This window comes from Protomyctophum bolini (assembly GCF_963924005.1).
Source record: "Protomyctophum bolini genome assembly, chromosome: 24".
NCBI lineage: Eukaryota > Metazoa > Chordata > Actinopteri > Myctophiformes > Myctophidae > Protomyctophum > Protomyctophum bolini.
This window is the reverse complement of record NC_137885.1, coordinates 6,702,238-6,728,139: the sequence shown is the minus strand read 5'-3', so window position 1 is coordinate 6,728,139 and position 25,902 is coordinate 6,702,238. Positions and strand designations below refer to the sequence as shown.

At 46.9% G+C, this 25,902-nt stretch overlaps 1 protein-coding gene across 4 annotated transcripts in view; it reads right to left on the bottom strand.

Annotated features, from left to right (window-relative positions):
• The window catches only part of LOC308311920 (dedicator of cytokinesis protein 9-like), a 157,543-nt gene that overhangs the window by 38,636 nt on the left and 93,005 nt on the right, over nucleotides 1-25,902 (bottom strand). For all 4 annotated transcript variants that reach the window (XM_080758717.1, XM_080758716.1, XM_080758715.1 and 1 more), the window contains 18 exons: nucleotides 23,080-23,267; nucleotides 18,670-18,735; nucleotides 18,356-18,448; nucleotides 15,314-15,425; nucleotides 14,751-14,872; nucleotides 14,256-14,342; nucleotides 14,072-14,161; nucleotides 12,179-12,294; nucleotides 10,905-10,974; nucleotides 10,263-10,388; nucleotides 10,096-10,167; nucleotides 9,369-9,515; nucleotides 7,790-7,873; nucleotides 5,865-5,976; nucleotides 5,385-5,563; nucleotides 4,946-5,053; nucleotides 2,989-3,103; nucleotides 1,551-1,684 (listed from right to left, as the gene is read on the bottom strand). In XM_080758717.1, coding sequence (XP_080614843.1) covers nucleotides 1,551-1,684; nucleotides 2,989-3,103; nucleotides 4,946-5,053; nucleotides 5,385-5,563; nucleotides 5,865-5,976; nucleotides 7,790-7,873; nucleotides 9,369-9,515; nucleotides 10,096-10,167; nucleotides 10,263-10,388; nucleotides 10,905-10,974; nucleotides 12,179-12,294; nucleotides 14,072-14,161; nucleotides 14,256-14,342; nucleotides 14,751-14,872; nucleotides 15,314-15,425; nucleotides 18,356-18,448; nucleotides 18,670-18,735; nucleotides 23,080-23,267 — 2,021 coding nt within the window. The remainder of the gene's footprint in view (nucleotides 1-1,550; nucleotides 1,685-2,988; nucleotides 3,104-4,945; nucleotides 5,054-5,384; nucleotides 5,564-5,864; nucleotides 5,977-7,789; nucleotides 7,874-9,368; nucleotides 9,516-10,095; nucleotides 10,168-10,262; nucleotides 10,389-10,904; nucleotides 10,975-12,178; nucleotides 12,295-14,071; nucleotides 14,162-14,255; nucleotides 14,343-14,750; nucleotides 14,873-15,313; nucleotides 15,426-18,355; nucleotides 18,449-18,669; nucleotides 18,736-23,079; nucleotides 23,268-25,902) is intronic.

The following is a 25,902-nucleotide window of genomic DNA, read 5'->3' as shown; positions in this document are numbered from 1 at the left end:
CGCATCGGCTATTTTTGCCATTATTTGAATTGAAATCCGGAATCCTTTTTTTTTGTTGCTATTTTTTAAATTGGAATCCTGAAAAGTGACACTTTTATTTAATTTCAAATGCTTTAATTATAGTTATGTTAACTTTATGAACTAAATACAAATACAATAGACGTAAAAAAAAATACAATTCTAATACTATAGTCATTAACTATGGACTGAAGTAATTAAAGCGGGTCATTTTGTTTGCATCTTTGGAATTGTAACGGCTGAACTAAATACTGGGGGGGTGTCCCTGGAACAACGTATTTTCAGATGGGGGGGGGGGGGGTCCGCGACCAAATACAGATAATTCTGGGGGTCCTTGACATGAAAAAGGAGGGTTGAGCATCACTGACATAGAAACACTAGGTCTTAAAACTGTCAAACAGTATAGTTTGCTGAACTCTTTACAAATCCCAACAAGGCATGGTGGTGCTGGTGGAGGGAGAGAGTAGGGTTCAAACAGAATACTTGGATGGGGGTGTCTTCGGGGTTATTTGCCTCCACTCCAGTGGCCGCCGCGGCTCCCTCCTCGGTGGCCGCGGCGGCCTCAGCGCCACCGCTCCCCGGGCCGTGGTGGCGGTGGTGGTGGTGCAGGGGGGGCAGCGGGTGGTGCAGGAGGGTGGAGGAGGAGGAGGAGGGGGGCAGTGGGCCGTGGGTGGAGGAGGAGAGCAGAGAGAAGTCCATGGTGAAGCGCTTCATCATGGTGGCGGCGGCCGCGCGGCCGGCCCCCGGCGGCGGCGCCCCCAGAGGAGGCTCGGCGAGAATAAGCGGCACGTTGACCGAATGCCTCCTGATGGCAAACCTGTCCCTCTGCTGCGGGTCAGGAGGACAGACGGACGGTCAGGAGGACCAGGGAGCCACAGGGAGGGTATATATAGGACACCCAAAGGGTGCAGTCAAAATGACAACATATAGTACAGGAGGTGAATATTGTGTGCTGTGTTCATTTGGACCTAAACCTCAGCAAAAACGATATGCCTATAAACCTAACCTTAATCCTAACCTCACAAAAACTATATGCCTATAACCTCAGTAAAACTATATCCAAACATAACCCTATAAGACTAACCTCAGTTAAACTATGCCTAAACCTAACCTTAACCTAACCTCACAAAAACTATGCCTATAACCTCAGTAAAACTATATCCAAACATAACCCTATATAAGACTGACCTCAGTTAAACTATGCCTAAACCTAAACTTAACCTAACCTCACAAAAACCCACTACTTGCTGCTACTACTAGTAGTAAAACGACTAAATCCTAGGAAATCCTCTCTTTTTACAGACACAATATTGGCGTACCGGAGTGTAGGTTTGGAAATATGTACGCACATTCTTGAAACCAACCTGATTCACCTGCACGCACACGTACACACAGACACAGACACACACACACACACACACACACACACACACACACACACACACACACACACACACACACGCACGAATATAAACATTTTAGATAGACTTTCAGATAGAGGTGTTTTGTCGTCCGTCCGTCCGTCTCTATACCTTCTCCAGGGAGTTGGTCTTGTCGCTGCTCTTCTCCACCAGGGAGTTTCCAGAGTCGGTGGAGACCAGGGAACCTCTGGAGTCTGCGTGGTGGACACTGGCGCTCATGTTGGGAGTGGAGGTGTGAGGGGAGGCTGTGTGTGGAGGACACAGAACAGAGTAGAGGTGTGAGGGGAGGCTGTGTGGAGGACACAGAACAGAGTGGAGGTGTGAGGGGAGGCTGTGTGGAGGACACAGAACAGAGTGGAGGTGTGAGGGGAGGCTGTGTGGAGGACACAGAACAGAGTAGAGGTGTGAGGGGAGGCTGTGTATGGAGGACACAGAACAGAGTGGAGGTGTGACGGGAGGCTGTGTGGAGGAACACAGAACAGAGTGGAGGTGTGAGGGGAGGCTGTGTATAGAGGAACACAGAACAGAGTGGAGGTGTGAGGGGAGGCTGTGTGGAGGACACAGAACAGAGTGGAGGTGTGAGGGGAGGCTGTGTGGAGGACACAGAACAGAGTAGAGGTGTGAGGGGAGGCTGTGTGGAGGACACAGAACAGAGTGGAGGTGTGAGGGGAGGCTGTGTATAGAGGACACAGAACAGAGTGGAGGTGTGAGGGGAGGCTGTGTGGAGGACACAGAACAGAGTGGAGGTGTGAGGGGAGGCTGTGTGGAGGACACAGAACAGAGTGGAGGTGTGAGGGGAGGCTGTGTATAGAGGAACACAGAACAGAGTGGAGGTGTGAGGGGAGGCTGTGTGGAGGACACAGAACAGAGTGGAGGTGTGAGGGGAGGCTGTGTGGAGGACACAGAACAGAGTGGAGGTGTGAGGGGAGGCTGTGTGGAGGACACAGAACAGAGTGGAGGTGTGAGGGGAGGCTGTGTATAGAGGACACAGAACAGAGTGGAGGTGTGAGGGGAGGCTGTGTGGAGGACACAGAACAGAGTGGAGGTGTGAGGGGAGGCTGTGTGGAGGACACAGAACAGAGTGGAGGTGTGAGGGGAGGCTGTGTGTAGAGGACACAGAACAGAGTGGAGGTGTGAGGGGAGGCTGTGTATAGAGGACACAGAACAGAGTAGAGGTGTGAGGGGACTCAGGGGAGGCTGTGTGGAGGACACAGAACAGAGTGGAGGTGTGAGGGGAGGCTGTGTGGAGGACACAGAACAGAGTGGAGGTGTGAGGGGAGGCTGTGTGGAGGACACAGAACAGAGTGGAGGTGTGAGGGGAGGCTGTGTGTAGAGGACACAGAACAGAGTGGAGGTGTGAGGGGAGGCTGTGTGTAGAGGACACAGAACAGAGTGGAGGTGTGAGGGGAGGCTGTGTGGAGGACACAGAACAGAGTGGAGGTGTGAGGAGAGGCTGTGTGGAGGACACAGAACAGAGCAGAGGTGTGAGGGGACTCAGGGGAGGCTGTGTTGAGGCCTACAACACATGACACAGAATCAAGGCTATTACCCGTTCCAGAGATGACCCCAAACACGTCCTTATGGAGAGCGTTTTCAACACAGCTGGGCTTCTGAGGAGTGGCCATCATGGGGTTAACAGGAACCAGAGAGTCTTCTCTGGAGTTCTACCAACACAAAGCATAGAGAGAGAGAGATAGAGAGATACCAACACAAAGCAGAGAGAGAGAGAGAGATAGAGTTCTACCAACACAAAGCAGAGAGAGAGAGAGAGAGATAGCAGGCACGAATAAACCCCACAACACCCAGAGAGAGTTCCACAGACTGCGTTCAACTCAGATTCGTCTCAAACAAGGGGGTTAAATTAATTTCTCTCCTACGCAACCAATATGTGGAACGCCCAAACCAACAGCCGTTAAGAAATGTTGATCCCTAGACTCCTTCAAAACCGCTCTCAAATCAGAGCACTTTACGGGCGGCTGCAATTCCAAAATGTCCCCTGTAAAATAGTTAAAGTCCCCCTCCCCTATTTGTGTACGGTACCTTCTCGTTTTTCTAACCGTGTCTGAGATGATTTCTTTCTTTGCATAGAAGTGTATAATTATTTGTACGTCTTTAAGTGCTCTGATGAATTGAAAATGGAGGACCCTGATCTAAACCAGTGCTTTTTTCATGTTTCATCCTCTTCTCAGTTTTTTTCGATTGACCTGTACTTTACTTGAACACACAGCCCACTCTGCAATCTGTTAATAACATTTGCACACAATATAAGTGTATATCGTTAAATGCTCTCATGAATTGAAAATTGACAACTTAATAGTGCTTAATAGTGTAGAGGACTCAATAGTGCCAACTTGGCTATACTACTGTATAGTTCACATTAATCATTGCCTCTCAAACCCACATAGCACTTTACTAGTGCATCTTTCTGGTTTTATCGTCATAAAATCTTTCTTTTTTTAATATACCTGTTACGCTGACGACAGCCAAATCTACCTGCCTCTGAAACGTAACAACCCTGACTCCTTAAAACCCTTGCTCGCTTGCCTGGAGGATGTAAAAGCATGGCTGGCTTTAAACTTTTTAAACTTTAACGACGGCAAGACCGAAGTTATGGTGTTTGGGCCAAGCAACAATGTGTTTCCTCCTGGTGATTTGGGTCCCCTTCAGCCTTTCTTAAAGCCAATTGCCACCAATCTAGGCTTTAAGATAGACTCTGATCTAAAAATGGACAAACAGGTAAATGAAACAGTCAGAAAGAGCTTCTTCCAGCTTAGAAGGCTGGCAAAGATTAAATCTCGTCTTTCCCGCCCTGTGTTCGAAACTGTTATACATGCCTTTATGACATCCCTCCTCGACTACTGTAATGCCCTGTATATTGGAGTTAACCAGGCCTCCATCTCTCGCTTACAGCTAGTCCAAAATGCCGCCGCACGGTTGGTAAACGTGACCATATTAGTCCTGTACTAGCCTCCCTCCATTGGCTTCCTGTGCGATACAGGATTGATTTCAAGGTTTTGCTTTTTGTTTTTAAATGTTTAAATGGTTTGGCACCCATTTATCTCTCTGAACTACTCATACCGTATGTTCCCACAAGGACCCTCAGGTCGTCTGACCAGCTTCTCCTGGTGGTGCCTAAAACCAGGCTGAAGCTCAGAGGGAACCGGGCTTTTGCAGTGGCAGCTCCCAAGCTCTGGAATGAGCTGCCTCTGCACATAAGACAAGCCCCCACTCTTCAGGTGTTTAAATCACGCCTCAAGACATATTTCTATTCTTTGGCTTTTCCAAGCATAGTATGAGCTTTTGATGTTGAAAGTGACACTGTGTACTGTATGTTGTTTGTTTTTAAATTAAGTTGTGATTTTTATTATTTTATTGTAAAGCACTTTGGTACAACTTGTTGTTATTTAAATGTGCTATAGAAATAAAGATGGTATGGTATGGTATGGTATGGTATACCTGTGTGGATGGATGCTATTCGGCGATCAGCCACCAGGTGTCAGCCTTACCCTGTTGTTGTTGAGGGCTGCTGCCTCCTTCACGTTGAGTCTGTAGACGTTGTCCAGAAGGAGTCCAAACAGAGGGAGGTAGAGAGTGGCCAGTCGGGCCTGCTGGTTCTGTGGAGACCCAAACACACTGTATTAGCTTGTAGATCTGCTATTTTCAGCATGCAACCAAGTGTAAAAATGACTTGTCTTTTACTTATACTGGATCTCTTGTCCACTATAGTCCCTTCCTAACATTTCAGTCTATAGTTTGCATTTCTCGACGAAATTGTCAGTATTAATTAGTCTTAGTTTTTAGTCATCATAGCTTAGTTTTCACGTAGTTTCACGTAGTTTCACATAGTTTTCGTCAGTGAAAAAAAAGGTAGTCGACGAACATTCTTAGTTTTAGTCGACGCAAAACGACACTACTCGGAAGGGGGGCGTGGGCGTGTGGACTCACCTTGGCAGCGTAGCGGTCGTCGAAGGTGTGTTTGATCATCAGACTCTTCAGCACCTGCGTGGCGATCTGCCGCACGTCCCGCAGCTCCTGCAGCGCCCCGCCCACCTCTCGGAGGAGCAGGCCCACCAGGAAGTGGTTGCGACAGAAGTCGTCCGTCAGAGAGTAGTCCAGCTGGAGGTCTGTAAAGGACGGACAGACGTCAGTCAGTGGCGAATTAAGTACTCACATGTTTTTTACTTTAGAGTTTAGACCATGAGGACGATTCTACAAATGCCTTCTAAATCATTTTCAGGTGGAAAGCCTGGCGATGCCAGGTTAGTATAATATTAATGCTGTGATGAAGGTCCATCTCAAAATACATTAAATACAGAATATACTGCTGCTGACATGTTTTAGCTTTGTGTCTTTTGAAGTGCTGCCACTATAAGCATGCTTGCCATACCATGGAACCTCTCCAGGGAGATGAAAGCGTTTTTTTACCTTGGAATCTCTGAATTCTGCCCTTCCCGAAGGGCATGGGCAGGTTGAGAGGGACGTAGTGCTCGTGGTTGCACACCACGCGCAGGAACTCAAACTTGAACTCGTACAGCGTCTGTTGGGGACAGACGGACAGAACGCACAGAAAGTAGGTCATGACTTTTATCTGGGTTCCTGCCTGAGTCTCTGCGTTCCGTGAATCTGAGTTGTCACTTCGCTACTCAGTATTTCATAACATCTCCTGTCACGCCGTCACCCTCACTCGTGTAGGTGCGGTGGGCGGCGGACCGGCGGTTGCACTATAGCAGCATTCAAGACAGATTTTCTTTGGGAAAAGCATTATGCGATATGCCTCATAAAGGCTCATACGCTCAATGGGGACAACTACAGTGTGTAAATACTTTTACTATTGGTGAGTTCATTACTGTAGTTTGTTCAACAAGTTAGATTGGAGACGTGTCGTCCGGTACAGTAAAGTATAGCAGGAGTTCCTCCTCACTCTGCCCAATATTATCCAGGTTGGTGACAGTCAAACTACAGTAGCTCTTGCCGTGATTTCATGTTTCTTCATGCTTATCCAACAAAAGTGCAGGCGTGCCGCGTGCAGCATTATTAAAAACAAACGCACGATCATAGTTATAAAAGTCGCGATGGAGTTAAGTAGTTGATCATCTGATTCATAGCCTGGCAGTCTGCTAGCTAGCAAACCTAGTACGTAATCAAAACCTCCTCCTAGCTTGTAGCTCCTTCTAAAACCCAAAGGAACTGTGGTAGTAAGTTTTTCATACAACCCTAAATGTTCAACAACAAGTTACAACTTGTAACTTGCTACAACGAAACATGCTATGCTGCTCCGTAGAAAGGTCATGCGCATCAAAAAAAATAGCAGATCTACAAGCTCACAACGCGTCCATACGTGAGTCATTGTGGACTTGCAACTTTTGATTTGAAACAGCTGAGCTAATTTCGGCCAATCAGAGCGGCATTCAGCGTGATCTAGTAAGAGAGTGGCGACACTAGCGTTGACTCCCACTGTGACAATGGAATGTGGAAGTGCTCATTCTATCTCAATGGGATAGTTCCAATGTGTGGAACTATAGCCCATAGGTACCCGCTTTGCGGTGAGATCAAAGTGTGTCGCCACTCTCTTACTATTCCACTCTGCCTGCATTCAAAACTCTGTTTTGCAGTTAAACCTTCACTCGCTGGCTGTTTCAGAACACGATGTTTTAATGCTTGATTGGATGGAAAAAATATCATATTTTACCGCCGACTAATCGACTATAAATCGAAAATTTTGATGGTAGTCGAGTCGACTATCAAACATCACGTTTGGTTAATGCCCTAGTAGCTGTGTGGGGTGAGTTTAGTGAATGATAAGGGGACGTCGTAGGGCAACAGCAGTAGCTGTGAGGGGTGAGTTTAGTGAATGATAAGGGGACGTCTCAGGACAACAGCAGTAGCTGTGAGGGGTGAGTTTAGTGAATGATAAGGGGACGTCACAGGACAACAGCAGTAGCTGTGTGGGGTGAGTTTAGTGAATGATAAGGGGACGTCTCAGGACAACAGCAGTAGCTGTGAGGGGTGAGTTTAGTGAATGATAAGGGGACGTCACAGGACAACAGCAGTAGCTGTGTGGGGTGAGTTTAGTGAACGATAAGGGGACGTTGCAGGACAACAGCAGTAGCTGTGTGGGGTGAGTTTAGTGAATGATAAGGGGACGTCACAGGACAACAGCAGTAGCTGTGTGGGGTGAGTTTAGTGAATGATAAGGAGACGTCGCAGGACAACAGCAGTAGCTGTGTGGGGTGAGTTTAGTGAATGATAAGGAGAGCAGTAGCTCTCCCGGGTATGAGTGTAGAAACGGCACAGTCATGCGCTAACCTTGGGATCTCCATATGTAGAAACATGCTAACAGTCTTGCTAACCTTGGGGTCTCCGGGTACAAAGCAGTTCATGTAGTTGTTGATCTGTTTGAACACGAAGCCTCTGTCCAGGAGGGTGAAACAGCGCTGTGTGAAGACAAGACAACACACAGTACGGTCAGTCAGTGGTTCCCAAATTGACACGATAATTAGCCCACAGACCCCCGTTTGGAAATATAGGAGATAAGAGAAGATTTCCTAAAGATGCTCCTAAATTTCATCAAATAATCTCTATATTAGTTATGTATTTAATTTAAAGCCGTGGCTCTCAAAGGTGTGATCCAGGGACCCTCATGGTTCCTTGAGGGGGTTCCAAATGGACCCATTACAGGTCTGTAACCCTGAGAGTGTAACACATGGACCCAAATGGACCCTTATGGGTCTGTAACTCTGAGAGTGTAATAGTACAAATGGAACCAAATGGACCCTTTTATATAACCTTTAACTCTGATACTGTACAAATGGAATCAAATGGGACGCTTATGGGTCCATTTGGTATTACTCTCAGAGTCCATGCAATTAAAAGGTTTGAGAACCTGTATGCTTGTATGTTTGTACAAAATAATATTCGGTCAATTTAATTTGCAGAAGGACTCGTCTCGCGCACAGCTGCCTTGTCTGTGTCGTTGACATGGGCTTGCACGAACGACACAACTTTTATTTGTGACAGACACAGTTCCTTTGCAGACAATATACAATCTGCTTCTCGCAAAGCTAAGAAAACAGTAGCCTACGTTTTCTGCATGTCAATGATGAGATATAGTTCTTTGGCATTTCAAGCTTTCCTCACGGAGAGCAGACAGACAACACAACAGTCTATATTTGCAGACTGCGGAGCAGCAGCAGTGCCAGCGCTGTCAGCGCGCAGCGCATGCAGAGTTATGAATAATACACATTCCGGGGTTCAGGCTGAAAGTCCACCTCTCGGTTTTTTCTCCACTATGAACCATTGAACGTGCATCGTAATACACATTGGTCTGAATGGTCTGTGAGCATACAGATACTGTATACGTGTAAAACCCCGGACATTTGAAGGAATTTATAAACTTCCGACAGTGTCAAAGTACAAAATGTAACATTTTGTACACTCTCAGAGTTACAGACCCATAATGGTCCACTTGGTTCCCAACTATCATTTAGCATGGTGGACTCCCTGGAAACTCCCTGCAAAAATCTTATGATATTTAGACGACTAATACTAGCCTAACGGCACTAAAACATTCCAGGTGGCTAAAATATGACTAAAACTGTAATAGAGTGTCTTCTAGGTGAAAGATCATGCCACTCATTGAGAACATTATTTCCACCTGTGCTGATTAGCAAGATCCCCTGCAGCCTGTTGTAGCCTCTGAGTGTGCTGTGTGTGTCAGTTCTGCATTAAGAGTCAAGAAGTAAAGACCTATGTTGAATGCTCTCCAAGTGTGTTATTTACAAGTCCCAGAATATTACAAAAACTAAATGAGACGAGACTATATAACATGACTAAAACTAAAATCTAAATGTGCTGTCAAAATCAACACTGCGCCTCGCAGCAGGTCAAAAGACTCTGCCAAAGGGGGGACGGAAACGGAAAGCGAAAAACCTTGACGAACACGGCCAGACTGTGGTTGGCGTTGCGAGCGGCGTCCAGGTTGTCCTTGTACTTCTGGGTGATGTGAGGCATCAGCATGAGGACCTGGGTCTCCACCGCGTGGTAGAACGACACGGAGAAGCGCTGGCTCCTGGACAGCTGCAGGAGAGGATGGATGGGGAGAGGAAAGAGTTAATGCTGGAGGAGGAGAGCAGGGACACGGCGGTGGCTCAGGGGGTAGCAGAGTGGGCTGGACGGTATAACCACAAGGTTGCCCAGTTCGAAACCCTGTGGGCTTCCCCAGAGTCGGTGTCGAAGTGTCCCTGAGCAAGACAACTGAACCCTTGATTGCTCCTGTTGCATGAATGTGTGAGTGTGAATGTAATGCACAATCTCTATATAAATGCACCAGGAGAGGAGAGGAGAGGAGAGGAGAGGAGAGGAGAGGAGAGGAGAGGAGAGGAGAGGAGAGGAGAGGAGAGGAGAGGAGAGGAGAGGAGAGGAGAGAAGAGAAGAGAAGAGAAGAGAAGAGAAGAGAAGAGAAGAGAAGAGAAGAGAGAGAAGAGAAGAGAAGAGAAGAGAAGAGAAGAGAAGAGAAGAGAAGAGAAGAGAAGAGAAGAGAAGAGAAGAGAAGAGAAGAGAAGAGAAGAGAAGAGAGAGAAGAGAGAAGAGAAGAGAAGAGAAGAGAAAGAGAAGAGAAGAGAGAGAAGAGAAGAGTCAAATCAGATCAAGCCCCTACCTTGACCTTTCCGCTCTCAATCAGGTGCTGAGCCATGGACTTCATCAGAGCTTCAAAGAAATACCACGAGTACTGCAACACAGGCACAGAATGGTCGTAAATGACAAATTAATTATTCAGTACAATAACAACGATTAATCTAGACAGAAACTATAGCCAGTACGTACCTTCAGAAGCTTGTTGCTCGTGAGGAAGTCTGTGGAGGGTTTGAGTATAGCTGTCATAGCTTTAGCCAGCTCCTCGTGAACTGTCTTAACACTGCTGGAAGAGTAGGCCTCTGGCTTGAAAACAAACTGTGAACAGAGGGGGAAAAAAGTCAAAAGTCAAAGTCATACAATTTTGTCACACACGTTACCGCAGTTACATTTGTTCTCCGCATTTGACCCATCTCTCTCTCTTGGAGCGGTGAGTTGCAGCCGTGCCGAATCATTTGATTAGTTGACCCACCAGTCCAACCCAAGGCTCATTGATGCTGAGTGCCAAGCAGGGAGTCCCATTTTTACAGTCTTTGGTATGAACCGGCCCGGGGATCGAACCCCCGACCTCCAGGCCGGTGGTTTCAGGGCCGGTGTCGGGCCTGAAACTAACCACAAGGCCACTGAGCTGGTGAAACACATACCGGTATGTACTATACATACAGTGGACACACAAAAGGTAAAAACTATGCACTCTCTCCCACACACAACCCTATGATTAGCATTCTGTGATGACACAACAAGCATTGTCCTTCCAAATAAATGTTTCCGTTGTAGTGACATTTACTGATGTTTGTGGATGATGGCCACGGGACTGAAATAAAGATGTCAAACCTTGACATAGGATCTCAGATAGTGTTCCAGTCCTTCTTCGTGGCACTGTGCGACAACATGGACCATCACCCTGAACAGAGAAGGACATTGTCTTATACCCGTTTGTACAAAACGTTGGACAAATACAACAAAATCAACTGCAGTATAGCTCAGGAGATGGAGTGGTTAATGTATGTTCTGTAAATAGTAAAGTAACTAAAGTTGTCAAATCATATTTAGCGGAGTTAAAAGTAACATATTTGCCTCTGAAATGTAGTGGAATAGAAGTCCAAACTACAGACAATTTGACCCATTTAGATCGGACGACATCTTCTAAATCCTGACTGAGTTTTTCTAAAATACCCATGTTTCAGTGGTGCTCAATATTTCAATATTTTTATGTCAAGGACCCGGAAAATTATATGTAACTGGCCACCGATCCCCGATATGAAAATATGTTGTTTCAAGCACCCCCTGGAAGCAACGATTTGAGTTAAAAAACGTTCGCTGTGATATTCAAAGATTTGCGCCACACTTTCACGATTTTTCAAAAAATAGCAGACCTACAAGCTCATAGCGCGGCACTCGGTGCCACGCTACGAGCTTGTAGATCTGCTATTTTTCAACAGCTAAAGTATAAAATATTGCTTAAACACAAAAAGAAAGGGGTGAAGCCAATAGAGTCTGAAGCCAGTAGGAAATCCTGACTTCCTGAAAGTTCATATAATGGCCTGTTGTGGCGCTGTCATAGCTCCATTGAGGTCCATGTATTTGGGCCCAACTTCACCTAGACTGTATTACCTTAATAAACATGGTCATGAATACTTTCTGCTTCCAGTCACTAGTTTAAAGTCTCATTTCCCATGTCATAATATTCTTTTTGGAAAATGATGGTCCCATTTATTAAAAACATGACGATAAAGTCGAGTATGTTCTGAGGGCTACCTTTACAGTCTATGATCGGGATCCACCCACCGCTCGAATAAAAATAAAAACCAACGAAGAAGAAGGGGGGGAAGTCCCGCCTCGTTGTCTGGGCCAGCCAATGGGCCAGCTGGGCCCAAACGGATCTAGAAAGATGGCGATTTACAATTCAAGAACTGACAGGCTTCATCTTACGTCCATATCAGACACGGAGAACGCTTTGTCCATATTTTTTTTTTTACAGTCTATGGTTCCCGCCCAGAAGCCTGAGTCATGTACGTGTGTGTGCGTGTGCGTGTGCGTGTGCGTGTGCGTGTGTGTGTGTGTGTGTGTGTGTGTGCGCACGTGCGTGCATGTGTGTGCGTGCGTGCCTGGTGACGTTGACGTGCACGTCCTCGTGCGTGGCTCTGGTCAGAACACGGAACAGCTGGTTGAGGATGGTGGGCAGGAAGTTGACCATCACATGACCCTCCATGGCATGAAGGCTCTGGAGAAACAGAGAGAGAAAGCACATATTGTGCAATATATGTTCTTTCAGTTGAATTAATTTACAATTGTATTGCATCAGTAAAACACTTTAAACTTCAGAAAACATGGTTTCTCAACATTACAGATGTAAACTATATACTTATTTTTCTGTGAAAAATGGCCCCTTTTCCCAGACTCCTAATATTAAAGGTAACATTTGTGTAGAATACAAGCAATGACTGCATGAAGCTGAATATGTTGAAGTTGGAACTACATTTCTACCATGGAAGTAGTAGGATGGTCAAGGTCAACTTTATCCCATTCTGAACGGGAACCCATTTTGGTGTTAGCATCATGTTATGCTTTAGCTATTGAAAAATAGCAGATCTACAAGCTCATAGCGCGCCACCGAGTGGCGCGCTATGAGCTTGTAGGTCTGCTATTTTGAAAAATCGAAGAACGAATAAAATCTGATCTCAGGTCAGAATGGGTTCATCAGACCAGTGTGTGTCCAGTGGAAACCTCATATGAATCTGATCTCAGGTCAGAATGGGTTAATATCCACAAGGGTAATGTGTGGCTTTCACCCCAGCTGCAGCCACACATAAAACATCAATGACAAACAATGGATAACAGACACAACATTACACACATATTATAGTGTGGATAATCTAACCTCTCTCAGTCACTGCTGTTTCAGAGCCTCGTTCAAACATTTTAGTTGACGCTGGTACAAACGTTTTTTTTTAAACCTGATGTACTTCCATTTTGGTTCTTTGCACCTTCTCCCAGAGGGCAGAAGTACAAACTCTACCATTTAAAAACATGGGTAATATCACCGACAGCCTGTTTTAGTACAGCCTGAATAGACTGCAGGGGAGGTCATAGAGGTAAGACAACTCCCCTACGATCTTCCCTGCAGTACTCTGCACCAATCTGAACAATTTGGACCTCAGTTGCACTGAGAGATTATACCGAACCAAACTGTGATGCCAAACCTGACCACAGGCTTTCCAAGATCACTCTATAGAACACTAACATACGCTACATACCTTCTTAACTGTGCTCTCTTGAATTTCCCTTGAAATGTATAGGGTTAGTCTTTTTTAGTCAACACATTGTCTTCACAGAACTTAATATACTGAGTATAATACTCTGTCATAGTATCTGTAGCCTCCAAGTCTAAGCTATAGAAAAGGCTGCAACAAAGTCAGTGCAACAAATACATCCCTGTAGTGTTTCAGATACATAGTTTTAACTTGTGGTTTACTGCTTTTAAGCAGTGACTTATTATATGTGGGCATTAAATAAACAACATTATGATCTGACATGGTCAATGGGGCTGCAGCATTGGCTGTAAAGGCATTCTTATAATATTGCCATAGCATTAATTATCTAAGATGTTTTGTTTAGTTTTTTATGGCGAAAAAAAAGTGGTGGAATTTTGAAGCGGAATTAATCTAAACTGTATTGTAGAGAACTGGTGTGTGCTCGCTCCAGCGATAATAATAATATTAACCCATTCTGAACGGGAACCCATTTTGGTGTCAGCATCATGTTATGCTTTAGCTATTGAAAAATAGCAGATCTACAAGCTCATAGCGCGCCACCGAGTGGCGCGCTTCGAGCTTGTAGGTCTGCTATTTTTTGAAAAATCGAAGAACGACTGACATTTTTTTAAATCTGATCTCAGGTCAGAATGGGTTAAGCAGACCAGAGTGTGTCAAGTGGAAACCTCGTATGAATCTGATCTCAGGTCAGAATGGGTTAGTAATAATAATAAAGTGTATTTGTACCTTCAGGTATTTGACCAGCTCTCCCTCTGAAGCCTGCTCTGAGCTCTCCATGCTCTGACAGTGGTGGAAGAAGTTATGGAGGTGTTGGTCCTGAAACACACACAGCGATAGAAGGATGAGACACGTAGTGTACGTGCGCGCGTGCTTGCGTGCGCGTGCATGCGTGTGTGTGTGTGTCAGATACCTGGGTATAGACAGTGGACACCAGGTGAGTGGAGACCTTGAACAGGGGCTTTCCTCCGTCGACCCACTTGAGCTCCGGGCCCGAGTGCTGAAATGACAAACAAAACAGAAAATAAATGTGTATCAATCAACTGCTATACGTATTTAACCCATACAAAAAAATTCTGAAAAAAAACATGTTTCTATGTCAGTTGTTCTCAAACATATTCATGTCAAGGAACCCCAAATATATATATGACATTGGCCACTGAACACCATCTGAAAATATGTAGTTCCAGGGACCCTCTCCCAGTAGCAAAGATTTGAGTTAAAAACTCGCTCTGAAAGAACATATATTCAAAGATTTCAGGCACATTTTCACGATTTAAAAAAGAAAATAGCAGACCTACAAGCTCATAGCGCGCCACTCGGTGGCGCGCTATGAGCTTGTAGATCTGCTATTTTTCAATAGCTAAATTATAACATTATGTTTAAAACAACAAAAGGGGTTCCCCACCTTCCCCAGGCCGTCCTGGTTGTTGCTCAGGTATCCTGGGGGCAGGTTGGAGGCCACCGACATGTGCTGTTCGTTCATGATGACCCGGCCGTCTCTCAGCAGAGGTAGCCACGCTGAACCCACTGTGGACCAGCACAAAAAAGCCACTATAATAATAATAATAATCATAATAATACATTGCATTTTTATAGCGCTTTTCCAAGTGCTCAAAGCACAATGGTTCATTCATTCATACATTGAGGTCCTTCTTATTTCATTTTAAAGTTTTTATTGAGCATAGAATAGGGTTATGGACAGGAAAAAATGTAGTACATAATTATGTTATGCTTCTTTTTCTATTTTTACATACAAATACTTAGACAGAGAACAGACAGGGAACAGGACAGTTCTGATATTACATGGACAGAATTGTTTTTGAGTTGGTTTGAGTGGTCACAAAACTGAAACTGAAACAAAACCAAAATTAGACTAAACGAAACAGAACGAGAGACAAGACGGAGGTCCTTCTTATTGACATAACATAACAATGGACAGCGGGCGGGTGGGTGGTGAGGCTGCAGTACCTGGGCTCTCCACCAGGTCCTTCTTCTTGCTGTTGCTGTCACAGCTCACGTGGAAGAAGCTGAAGAGCAGATGGTGCCTCTCGTGGAGCTGCGTCGGCAACTCGATCTTTATCTTGGATTGAAACGAGAGAAATAAGGGAAATAAACACGACGCGCAGTCACATTGTTGCTACGGCTGGCTCGGCCCGCCGATATACGCAGAAAACGTCTCAGTGGGAGCATTTCTGGTGAGGATTTGCGAAGCCGCGGCGGCATGGCTGCCGACAGTTTTCTCTCGTTTGCCCGAGAGATGAAGTCCGGCAGCCGACAGTTTCTCTTGTTTAAAGTGGGGAAATTTGGTATAGTCTTTTTTTATTGACCTAAAATATTGTCTATTATATTCATACATTCATGAATCCACTTGCTGACCGGCTGTCACTATTGGGCAATTTTTTCATAGGGGTTTCTTGTGACCCCCCCCCCCCCCCCCCCTTCTCGGCTGCTGGACTAATGGGTCAAATGCAGAGATTTCACGGCGGTAACGCGTGTCTCTACCTCGTCATAGAACTAGATTTCACGGCGGTAACGCGTGTCTCTACCTCGTCATAGAACTAGATTTCACGGCGGTAACGCGTGTCTCTACCTCGTCATGGAACTAGATTTCACGGCGGTAACGCGTGTCTCTACCTCGTCATGGAACTAGATTTCACGGCGGTAACGCGTGTCTCTACCTCGTCATAGAACTAGATTTCACGGCGGTAACGTGTGTCTCTACCTCGTCATGGAACTACATTTCACGGCGGTAACGTGTGTCTCTACCTCGTCCTGGAACTAGATTTCACGGCGGTAACGCGTGTCTCTACCTCGTCATAGAACTAGATTTCACGGCGGTAACGCGTGTCTCTACCTCGTCATGGAACTAGATTTCACGGCGGTAACGTATGTCTCTACCTCGTCATGGAACTAGATTTCACGGCGGTAACGCGTGTCTCTACCTCGTCATAGAACTAGATTTCACGGCGGTAACGCGTGTCTCTACCTCGTCATGGAACTAGATTTCACGGCGGTAACGCGTGTCTCTACCTCGTCATAGAACTAGATTTCACGGCGGTAACGTGTGTCTCTACCTCGTCATAGAACTAGATTTCACGGCGGTAACGCGTGTCTCTACCTCGTCATGGAACTAGATTTCACGGCGGTAACGCGTGTCTCTACCTCGTCATGGAACTAGATTTCACGGCGGTAACGCGTGTCTCTACCTCGTCATAGAACTAGATTTCACGGCGGTAACGCGTGTCTCTACCTCGTCATAGAACTAGATTTCACGGCGGTAACGCGTGTCTCTACCTCGTCATGGAACTAGATTTCACGGCGGTAACGCGTGTCTCTACCTCGTCATAGAACTAGATTTCACGGCGGTAACGTGTGTCTCTACCTCGTCCTAGAACTAGATTTCACCGCGGTAACGCGTGTCTCTACCTCGTCATAGAACTAGATTTCTCCGCAGTAACGTGTGTCTCTACCTCGTCCTAGAACTAGATTTCACCGCGGTAACGCGTGTCTCTACCTCGTCATGGAACTAGATTTCACGGCGGTAACGTGTGTCTCTACCTCGTCATGGAACTAGATTTCACGGCGGTAACGCGTGTCTCTACCTCGTCCTAGAACTAGATTTCACGGCGGTAACGCGTGTCTCTACCTCGTCATAGAACTAGATTTCACGGCGGTAACGCGTGTCTCTACCTCGTCATGGAACTAGATTTCACGGCGGTAACGCGTGTCTCTACCTCGTCATGGAACTAGATTTCACGGCGGTAACGCGTGTCTCTACCTCGTCATGGAACTAGATTTCACGGCGGTAACGCGTGTCTCTACCTCGTCATGGAACTAGATTTCACGGCGGTAACGCGTGTCTCTACCTCGTCATGGAACTAGATTTCACGGCGGTAACGTGTGTCTCTACCTCGTCATGGAACTAGATTTCACGGCGGTAACGCGTGTCTCTACCTCGTCATGGAACTAGAATTCACGGCGGTAACGCGTGTCTCTACCTCGTCATGGAACTAGATTTCACTGCGGTAACGCGTGTCTCTACCTCGTCCTAGAACTAGATTTCACGGCGGTAACGTGTGTCTCTACCTCGTCATGGAACTAGATTTCACGGCGGTAACGCGTGTCTCTACCTCGTCATAGAACTAGATTTCACGGCGGTAACGCGTGTCTCTACCTCGTCATAGAACTAGATTTCACGGCGATAACGCGTGTCTCTACCTCGTCATAGAACTAGATTTCACGGCGGTAACGTGTGTCTCTACCTCGTCATGGAACTAGATTTCACGGCGGTAACGCGTGTCTCTACCTCGTCATGGAACTAGATTTCACGGCGGTAACGCGTGTCTCTACCTCGTCATAGAACTAGATTTCACGGCGGTAACGCGTGTCTCTACCTCGTCATAGAACTAGATTTCACGGCGATAACGCGTGTCTCTACCTCGTCATAGAACTAGATTTCACGGCGGTAACGCGTGTCTCTACCTCGTCATGGAACTAGATTTCACGGCGGTAACGCGTGTCTCTACCTCGTCATAGAACTAGATTTCACGGCGGTAACGCGTGTCTCTACCTCGTCATGGAACTAGATTTCACGGCGGTAACGCGTGTCTCTACCTCGTCATGGAACTAGATTTCACGGCGGTAACGCGTGTCTCTACCTCGTCATGGAACTAGATTTCACGGCGGTAACGCGTGTCTCTACCTCGTCATAGAACTAGATTTCACGGCGGTAACGCGTGTCTCTACCTCGTCATGGAACTAGATTTCACGGCGGTAACGCGTGTCTCTACCTCGTCATGGAACTAGATTTCACCGCGGTAACGCGTGTCTCTACCTCGTCATAGAACTAGATTTCACGGCGGTAACGCGTGTCTCTACCTCGTCATGGAACTAGATTTCACGGCGGTAACGCGTGTCTCTACCTCGTCATGGAACTAGATTTCACGGCGGTAACGCGTGTCTCTACCTCGTCATGGAACTAGATTTCACCGCGGTAACGCGTGTCTCTACCTCGTCATAGAACTCTGGATTCTGCTGATGGTGAAGGACCGCTGCGTAGGCCTGCTTGGTGAAGAGAGCGCCCCCTGGACGCCCGTAGATGCACTGCAACACACACACAGAGAGAGAGAGAGAGAGAGAGAGAGAGAGATAGAGAACGATAGAGAACGATAGAGAGATGAAAGCAGTGACAGAGGTGGCACAATAAGTCCTTTTCCATCACCAGTATGTAAATAAGCAGTGACATCACCAGTATGTAAATAAGCAGTGACTGTGACATCACCAGTATGTCGTCGTGTGTGTGTGTGTGTGTGTGTTTGTTGTACCTTTAAGGGCTGAGCGTCTTCCTCGTCAGCGTCCTTGAACTCAATGCAGACTGCAATGTTCCTGGCCTGGAGGACATGGGGGGGGTAACAGGAGGCGGACGGGAGGTCAGGAGGGACAAAAAGGTACAGCGTGAGAGAGAGAGAGAGACTAACAAACTGCAATGTTCCAGAGAAAAAGCTTTTTTTTAAATATCCAAAATGAGTTAATAGCACAGGCAGACTCTTCACATACTAGAGCATGTCTGAAATAAATGTCAGAGCTGAAATGTAAATATGTAATAAATGCTTAAAAGATGGAGTGCCACAATTTTTGTATTTTTCCAGTTTTTCATGTGTCTATGAGGTGACAGTATACTTCATTAGACACCCTGGAGTTGTTTTTACGGTATGTGCAATGGTGTATTAACTTTGTATTTAGGGGTTTCTTCCTGGAGGCTGAACCCTTGACAGTCAAACGGGCCAATGAAGTAAACAGTAATATAGTGACACCACACTATCAGCCCCTCCCCTAACCCCTCCCCCTTTATCATACAACTACAGCTGTGGGTGCGGCTTCAGTTCAGGTGGATCACCACCCATCACCACCCACCAGGCAAACCAGGCATACTTAATGAACTGGTGGGCGTGTCCACATAAAAGCACGATTTTAACAAATACTGTACACTTTTTGGAAAAAGTTCTTCCCCCTTATATTGTAATAATACCTGATGATCATGTTTTAGGGTGGAAAAAAATGGTGGCACACACACAGAAGACATGTGCTTAAACATGTAGCTAGGTAATGTTAGAGACCACAGAAGACATGTAAATATGAAATAAATGCTTAAACATGTAGCTACTGTAGGTGTAATGTTAGAGAGTACAGAAGACATGAAAGTAAATGAAATAAATGCTTAACCCATTTTGGGGCGGGAACCACCTTTTGGTGTTATAGCTATTGAAAAATAGCAGATCTACAAGCTCATAGCGTGCCACTCGGTGGTGCGCTATGAACTTGTAGATCTGCTATTTTTGAAGAATCGAAGAACCACTGACATAGAAGCATAGAAGACATTTTTAGAATCTGATCTCAGGTCAGAATGGGTTCAACATGTACGTAGCTAGGTGTAATGTTAGAGACCACAGAAGTGAACTTTTCAAGGCTGTTTTCGCAACTCGCTGTTATCTCACATATATGTGGGTTAGGGCGAGAGAGAGAGAGAGAGAGAGAGAGAGAGAGAGAGAGAGAGAGAGAGAGAGAGAGAGAGAGAGAGAGAGAGAGAGAGAGAGAGCTCTACGTACAGTAGGTGTGAGCGTGTGGAAAGGAGGCCAGCATGAATGCATTCATCAGGAGCTGCAGTAATATAATTATCCAGTCTTTGCTGCTTGGCTGACTATAGACCTGGCAACGCTGCCAACGGCTCTCTGCAGCTTAACAGGAACATTTAATGATTACGATAAGTGTGCTTTATAGCCAACATAGTTTAATCCATTTTGGGGCGAGAACCCCTTTTGGTGTTATAGCATTACGTTATGCTTTAGCTATTTAAAAACAGCAGACCTACAAGCTCATAGCGCGCTATGAGCTTGTAGAGATCTGCTGTTTTTGAAAAATCGAAGAACGACTGACACAGAAACATGGCTTTTTCAGAAAACCGTCAGGATGTATAGAAGACACTTTTAGAATCTGATCTCAGGTCAGAATTGGTTAAAGGGACACTTCACCCTTTTTGCAAAAAAATATATGTTAATGACGTTAGAAGCTTTAGATCACTTTCCTGGGGTATTTATGTGTGTATATGTGGTTTTAGATATTTTAGATTGTAGCAGTGAGCCTGTTGTCTCTGATGTCATGGACACTGGTCTCTTTACCTTCCTGGACTACAATTCCCATAATTCTTTGGTGCACTGCACTCCTCCTTGTGGATAGGGGGGAGAGCTGTCTTACTGAGACAACATGTAGTCCAGGAAGGAAGTGAGCCAGTGTCCATGATATCAGAGACAACAGGCTCACTGCTACAATCTAAAACAACATATTACACACATAAAGACCCCCAGGAAAGTGTTCTAAAGCTTCTAAACGTCATTAACATATATATTTTTGCAAAAAGGGTGAAGTGTCCCTTTAAGCATTTACATTTTCCCCAATAAAACCCACTGTAAAAAAAAATATGAAAAAATATAAAATAATAATTGACGAGCGTGTGAGTGCTTCAGAAGCGTTTCATGTTGCCGGTGGCGCTGCCAGCTGAGGCCAAAATGTTGATCATGAGGATTGGATGAAAAATAGCTTTGGTCCGGCTTATAGAATCACTTAAAGTTTAATGACAGAATATAAATTATAATAATTTATCAGCCCTGCGCAGTTCAAAGCCACGCACTGCGGTCGTTGGGCACATTTGTTAGAATGTAGGTACTTTCCTATGTGGATTATGACTTTCTCGTTTAATTCCACATTCTTATCCCACGATTTTGTAAGCCATTTTTCACCCCTGTATCAATTATCTAATGCAGGGGTTTTTCAACCGGGTGGTCCGCGGAGGTATTGCAGGTGGTCCCTGGCCATGCATAACCCCCCCCCCCCCCTTTTACTTTTAATAACTTACAGGAGTTCTTACTGTATGGTGTGTGTGTGTGTGTGTGTGTGTGTGTGTGTGTGTGTGTGTGATATGAAATGTGAGTTTACCATAATCACAGTAATCCTTAATCATATTCCATCATATTCACCACAACATCACTGTATTTTATTAGATATCATATTGATATTATATATATTTTCTCCAGATCCCTGTGGTGCATGAAACCCCCCCCCCCCCCCCCCCCCCCACCACTATTGTGTGGGGTGGGTCTATGATGGACCCCGCCACGCACAATAGTGGTGGTCCCCAGGTTGCTCTTAGTCCGGACGGTGGTCCCTGGGTCAAAATCAGTTGAAAACGCCTGATCTAATGTGATCCTGAGCTCTATATACAACCTAGTCCCCATATACTATATGGGGAGAGCAACGGACTTGAACTCATGCTTCCTTCATGCCTGAGTGTCCAAGTTGCTCCTTTACACCTGACAGGGGGGATTTCCCTGGTTGGACGTTAGCGCGTGGAAGGAACACGTTATTCCAACCAGTTCCTTTCCTCTCCATCAGGCGCCCGGCTGGTCAGGGGAGGCAGTTTAGTGACCAGGATTTACTGCATGTTTTTTGTGAGGGTACCTACCCTAGGGACACGGGGAGAACATGTGAGGGTACCTACCCTAGGGACACAGGGAGAACATATGAGGGTACCTACCCTAGGGGACACGGGAGAACATGTGAGGGTACCTATACCTTAGGGGACACGGGGAGAACATGTGAGGGTACCTACCCTAGGGACACAGGGAGAACATGTGAGGGTACCTACCCTAGGGGACACAGGGAGAACATGTGAGGGTACCTACCCTAGGGGACATGGGGAGAACATGTGAGGGTACCTACCCTAGGGGACACAGGGAGAACATGTGAGGGTACCTACCTAGGGGACACAGGGAGAACATATGACGGTACCTATAGGGGACACAGGGAGAACATATGAGGGTACCTACCCTAGGGGACACAGGGAGAACATGTGAGGGTACCTACCCTAGGGACACGGGGAGAACATGTGAGGGTAAGTACCCTAGGGGACACAGGGAGAACATATGAGGGTACCTACCCTAGGGGACACGGGGAGAACATGTGAGGGTAAGTACCCTATACGGAGGAGGAAACACGCCGCCAGCAACCTAGGACCTTCTATAGCTGTGAGGCGACAGCACTACCAACTGTGCCACCGTGCCCCGCGGACTTTCTCTTTTAAATTACCATCTGATCAAAAACCATGAGCGATTCTTGACACAAAGTATAGCTCATAACATGTCTACAGTGGATTTTTATGAAACAAACATTTGAAGATTAAAGGTAGAGTCAGTGATTTCACTTAATTCAAATATCACTTATTTTTTTGTTTTGTTGTGATAATCCTCTCTACTATAGAGTGTGCTGACCATATAAGGAGTTCCTCCCTGTCCCCAGTTAACCCCTGGGGGTCAAAAAACCTTAGGTTTCGTTTTTGTTCTCTATCCTGATTGGATGAAAGCTTGTGTCCCAAGGCAAAAACGAAACCTAAGGGTTTTTGACTGAAATCACTGACACCCCCTTTAAATTCAAGCTTTTCGTGACAGCGTCGGTGAGTTTCACGTCGTCTATAGCCTCGGTATACCCAGGCTTTCATTTCCGTCAGCGCAAAAAAAAAAGTAAAGCCTGGAGGAGGAACGGCATTATTGGCCGCTCTGGGGCTAGAAGTGGGAGGAGTCAACTCCATATACGGGCATATAAAAGGGACACAGACATAATGGCAAGATGGCCGCGGTCGGTCTGCATTATGGTCAACAGCTTGCGGGAACATGGCGTATATATACCTTAGCGAAGGACTTCTGCCCGTCATACTTGAGGTGCTTGGGGTAGACGTAGAGGTGGTTGTTGTAGATGGTGAAGGGCTGGGAGCACTTGGCGATGCAGGGGACGAACTCCTCCACCTCCAGGAGGGCGCTGCCCGGCCCGTTGCCCTCGAAGTTCTTCACGGGGATGTAGGAGGAGGTCACGCAGTCTGCACACACAGAGCAGAGGGGAGGGGACCAGGGTACGACATGTTTAACCTCATTCAGAGGGGAGGAGAGGAGGGGACCAGGGTACGACATGTTTAACCTCATTCAGAGGGGAGGAGGAGAGGAGGGGACCAGGGTACGACATGTTTAACCTCATTCAGAGCAGAGGAGGAGAGGAGGGGACCAGGGTACGACATGTTTAACCTCATTCAGAGGGGAGAAGAGAGAAGGGGACCAGGGTACGACATGTTTAACCTCATTCAGAGCAGAGGAGAGAGGAGGGGACCAGGGTACGACATGTTTAACCTCATTCAGAGCAGAGGAGGAGAGGAGGGGACCAGGGTACGACATGTTTAACCTCATTCAGAGGGGAGAAGAGAGGAGGGGACCAGGGTACGACATGTTTAACCTCATTCAGAGCAGAGAGAGGAGAGGAGGGGACCAGGGTACGACATGTTTAACCTCATTCAGAGCAGAGGAGGAGAGGAGGGGACCAGGGTACGACATGTTTAACCTCATTCAGAGCAGAGAGGAGGAGAGGAGGGGACCAGGGTACGACATGTTTAACCTCATTCAGAGCAGAGAGGAGAGGAGGGGACCAGGGTACGACATGTTTAACCTCATTCAGAGCAGAGGAGGAGAGGAGGGGACCAGGGTACGACATGTTTAACCTCATTCAGAGCAGAGAGGAGGAGAGGAGGGGACCAGGGTATGACATGTTTAACCTCATTCAGAGGGGAGGAGAGGAGGGGACCAGGGTACGACATGTTTAACCTCATTCAGAGCAGAGGAGGAGAGGAGGGGACCAGGGTACGACATGTTTAACCTCATTCAGAGGGGAGGAGAGGAGGGGACCAGGGTACGACATGTTTAACCTCATTCAGAGCAGAGAGGAGGGGACCAGGGTACGACATGTTTAACCTCATTCAGAGCAGAGAGGAGGGGACCAGGGTACGACATGTTTAACCTCATTCAGAGCAGAGGAGGAGAGGAGGGGACCAGGGTACGACATGTTTAACCTCATTCAGAGCAGAGAGGAGAGGAGGGGACCAGGGTACGACATGTTTAACCTCATTCAGAGGGGAGGAGAGGAGGGGACAGGGTACGACATGTTTAACCTCATTCAGAGTAGAGAGGAGAGGAGGGGACCAGGGTACGACATGTTTAACCTCATTCAGGGCAGAGGAGGAGAGGAGGGGACCAGGGTACGACATGTTTAACCTCATTCAGAGGGGAGGAGGAGAGGAGGGGACCAGGGTACGACATGTTTAACCTCATTCAGAGCAGAGAGGAGGGGAGGGGACCAGGGTACGACATGTTTAACCTCATTCAGAGGGGAGCAGAGAGGAGGGGACCAGGGTACGACATGTTAACCTCATTCAGAGCAGAGGAGGAGAGGAGGGGACCAGGGTACGACATGTTTAACCTCATTCAGAGCAGAGGAGGAGAGGAGGGGACCAGGGTACGACATGTTTAACCTCATTCAGAGCAGAGAGGAGAGGAGGGGACCAGGGTACGACATGTTTAACCTCATTCAGAGGGGAGGAGAGGAGGGACCAGGGTACGACATGTTTAACCTCATTCAGAGCAGAGGAGGGAGGGGACCAGGGTACGACATGTTTAACCTCATTCAGAGCAGAGGAGGAGAGGAGGGGACCAGGGTACGACATGTTTAACCTCATTCAGAGCAGAGGAGGAGAGGAGGGGACCAGGGTACGACATGTTTAACCTCATTCAGAGCAGAGGAGGAGAGGAGGGGACCAGGGTACGACATGTTTAACCTCATTCAGAGCAGAGGAGAGGAGAGGAGGGGACCAGGGTACGACATGTTTAACCTCATTCAGAGCAGAGGAGAGGAGAGGAGGGGACCAGGGTACGACATGTTTAACCTCATTCAGAGCAGAGAGGAGAGGAGGGGACAAGGGTACGACATGTTTAACCTCATTCAGAGCAGAGAGGAGAGGAGGGGACCAGGGTACGACATGTTTAACCTCATTCAGAGGGGAGGAGAGGAGGGGACCAGGGTACGACATGTTTAACCTCATTCAGAGCAGAGAGGAGAGGAGGGGACCAGGGTACGACATGTTTAACCTCATTCAGAGCAGAGAGGAGGGGAGGAGGGGACCAGGGTACGACATGTTTAACCTCATTCAGAGCAGAGGAGGAGAGGAGGGGACCAGGGTACGACATGTTTAACCTCATTCAGAGCAGAGAGGAGGAGAGGAGGGGACCAGGGTACGACATGTTTAACCTCATTCAGAGCAGAGGAGGAGAGGAGGGGACCAGGGTACGACATGTTTAACCTCATTCAGAGCAGAGGAGGAGAGGAGGGGACCAGGGTACGACATGTTTAACCTCATTCAGAGCAGAGAGGAGGAGAGGAGGGGACCAGGGTACGACATGTTTAACCTCATTCAGAGCAGAGGAGGAGAGGAGGGGACCAGGGTACGACATGTTTAACCTCATTCAGAGCAGAGAGGAGGAGAGGAGGGGACCAGGGTACGACATGTTTAACCTCATTCAGAGCAGAGGAGGAGAGGAGGGGACCAGGGTACGACATGTTTAACCTCATTCAGAGCAGAGAGGAGAGGAGGGGACCAGGGTACGACATGTTTAACCTCATTCAGAGCAGAGGAG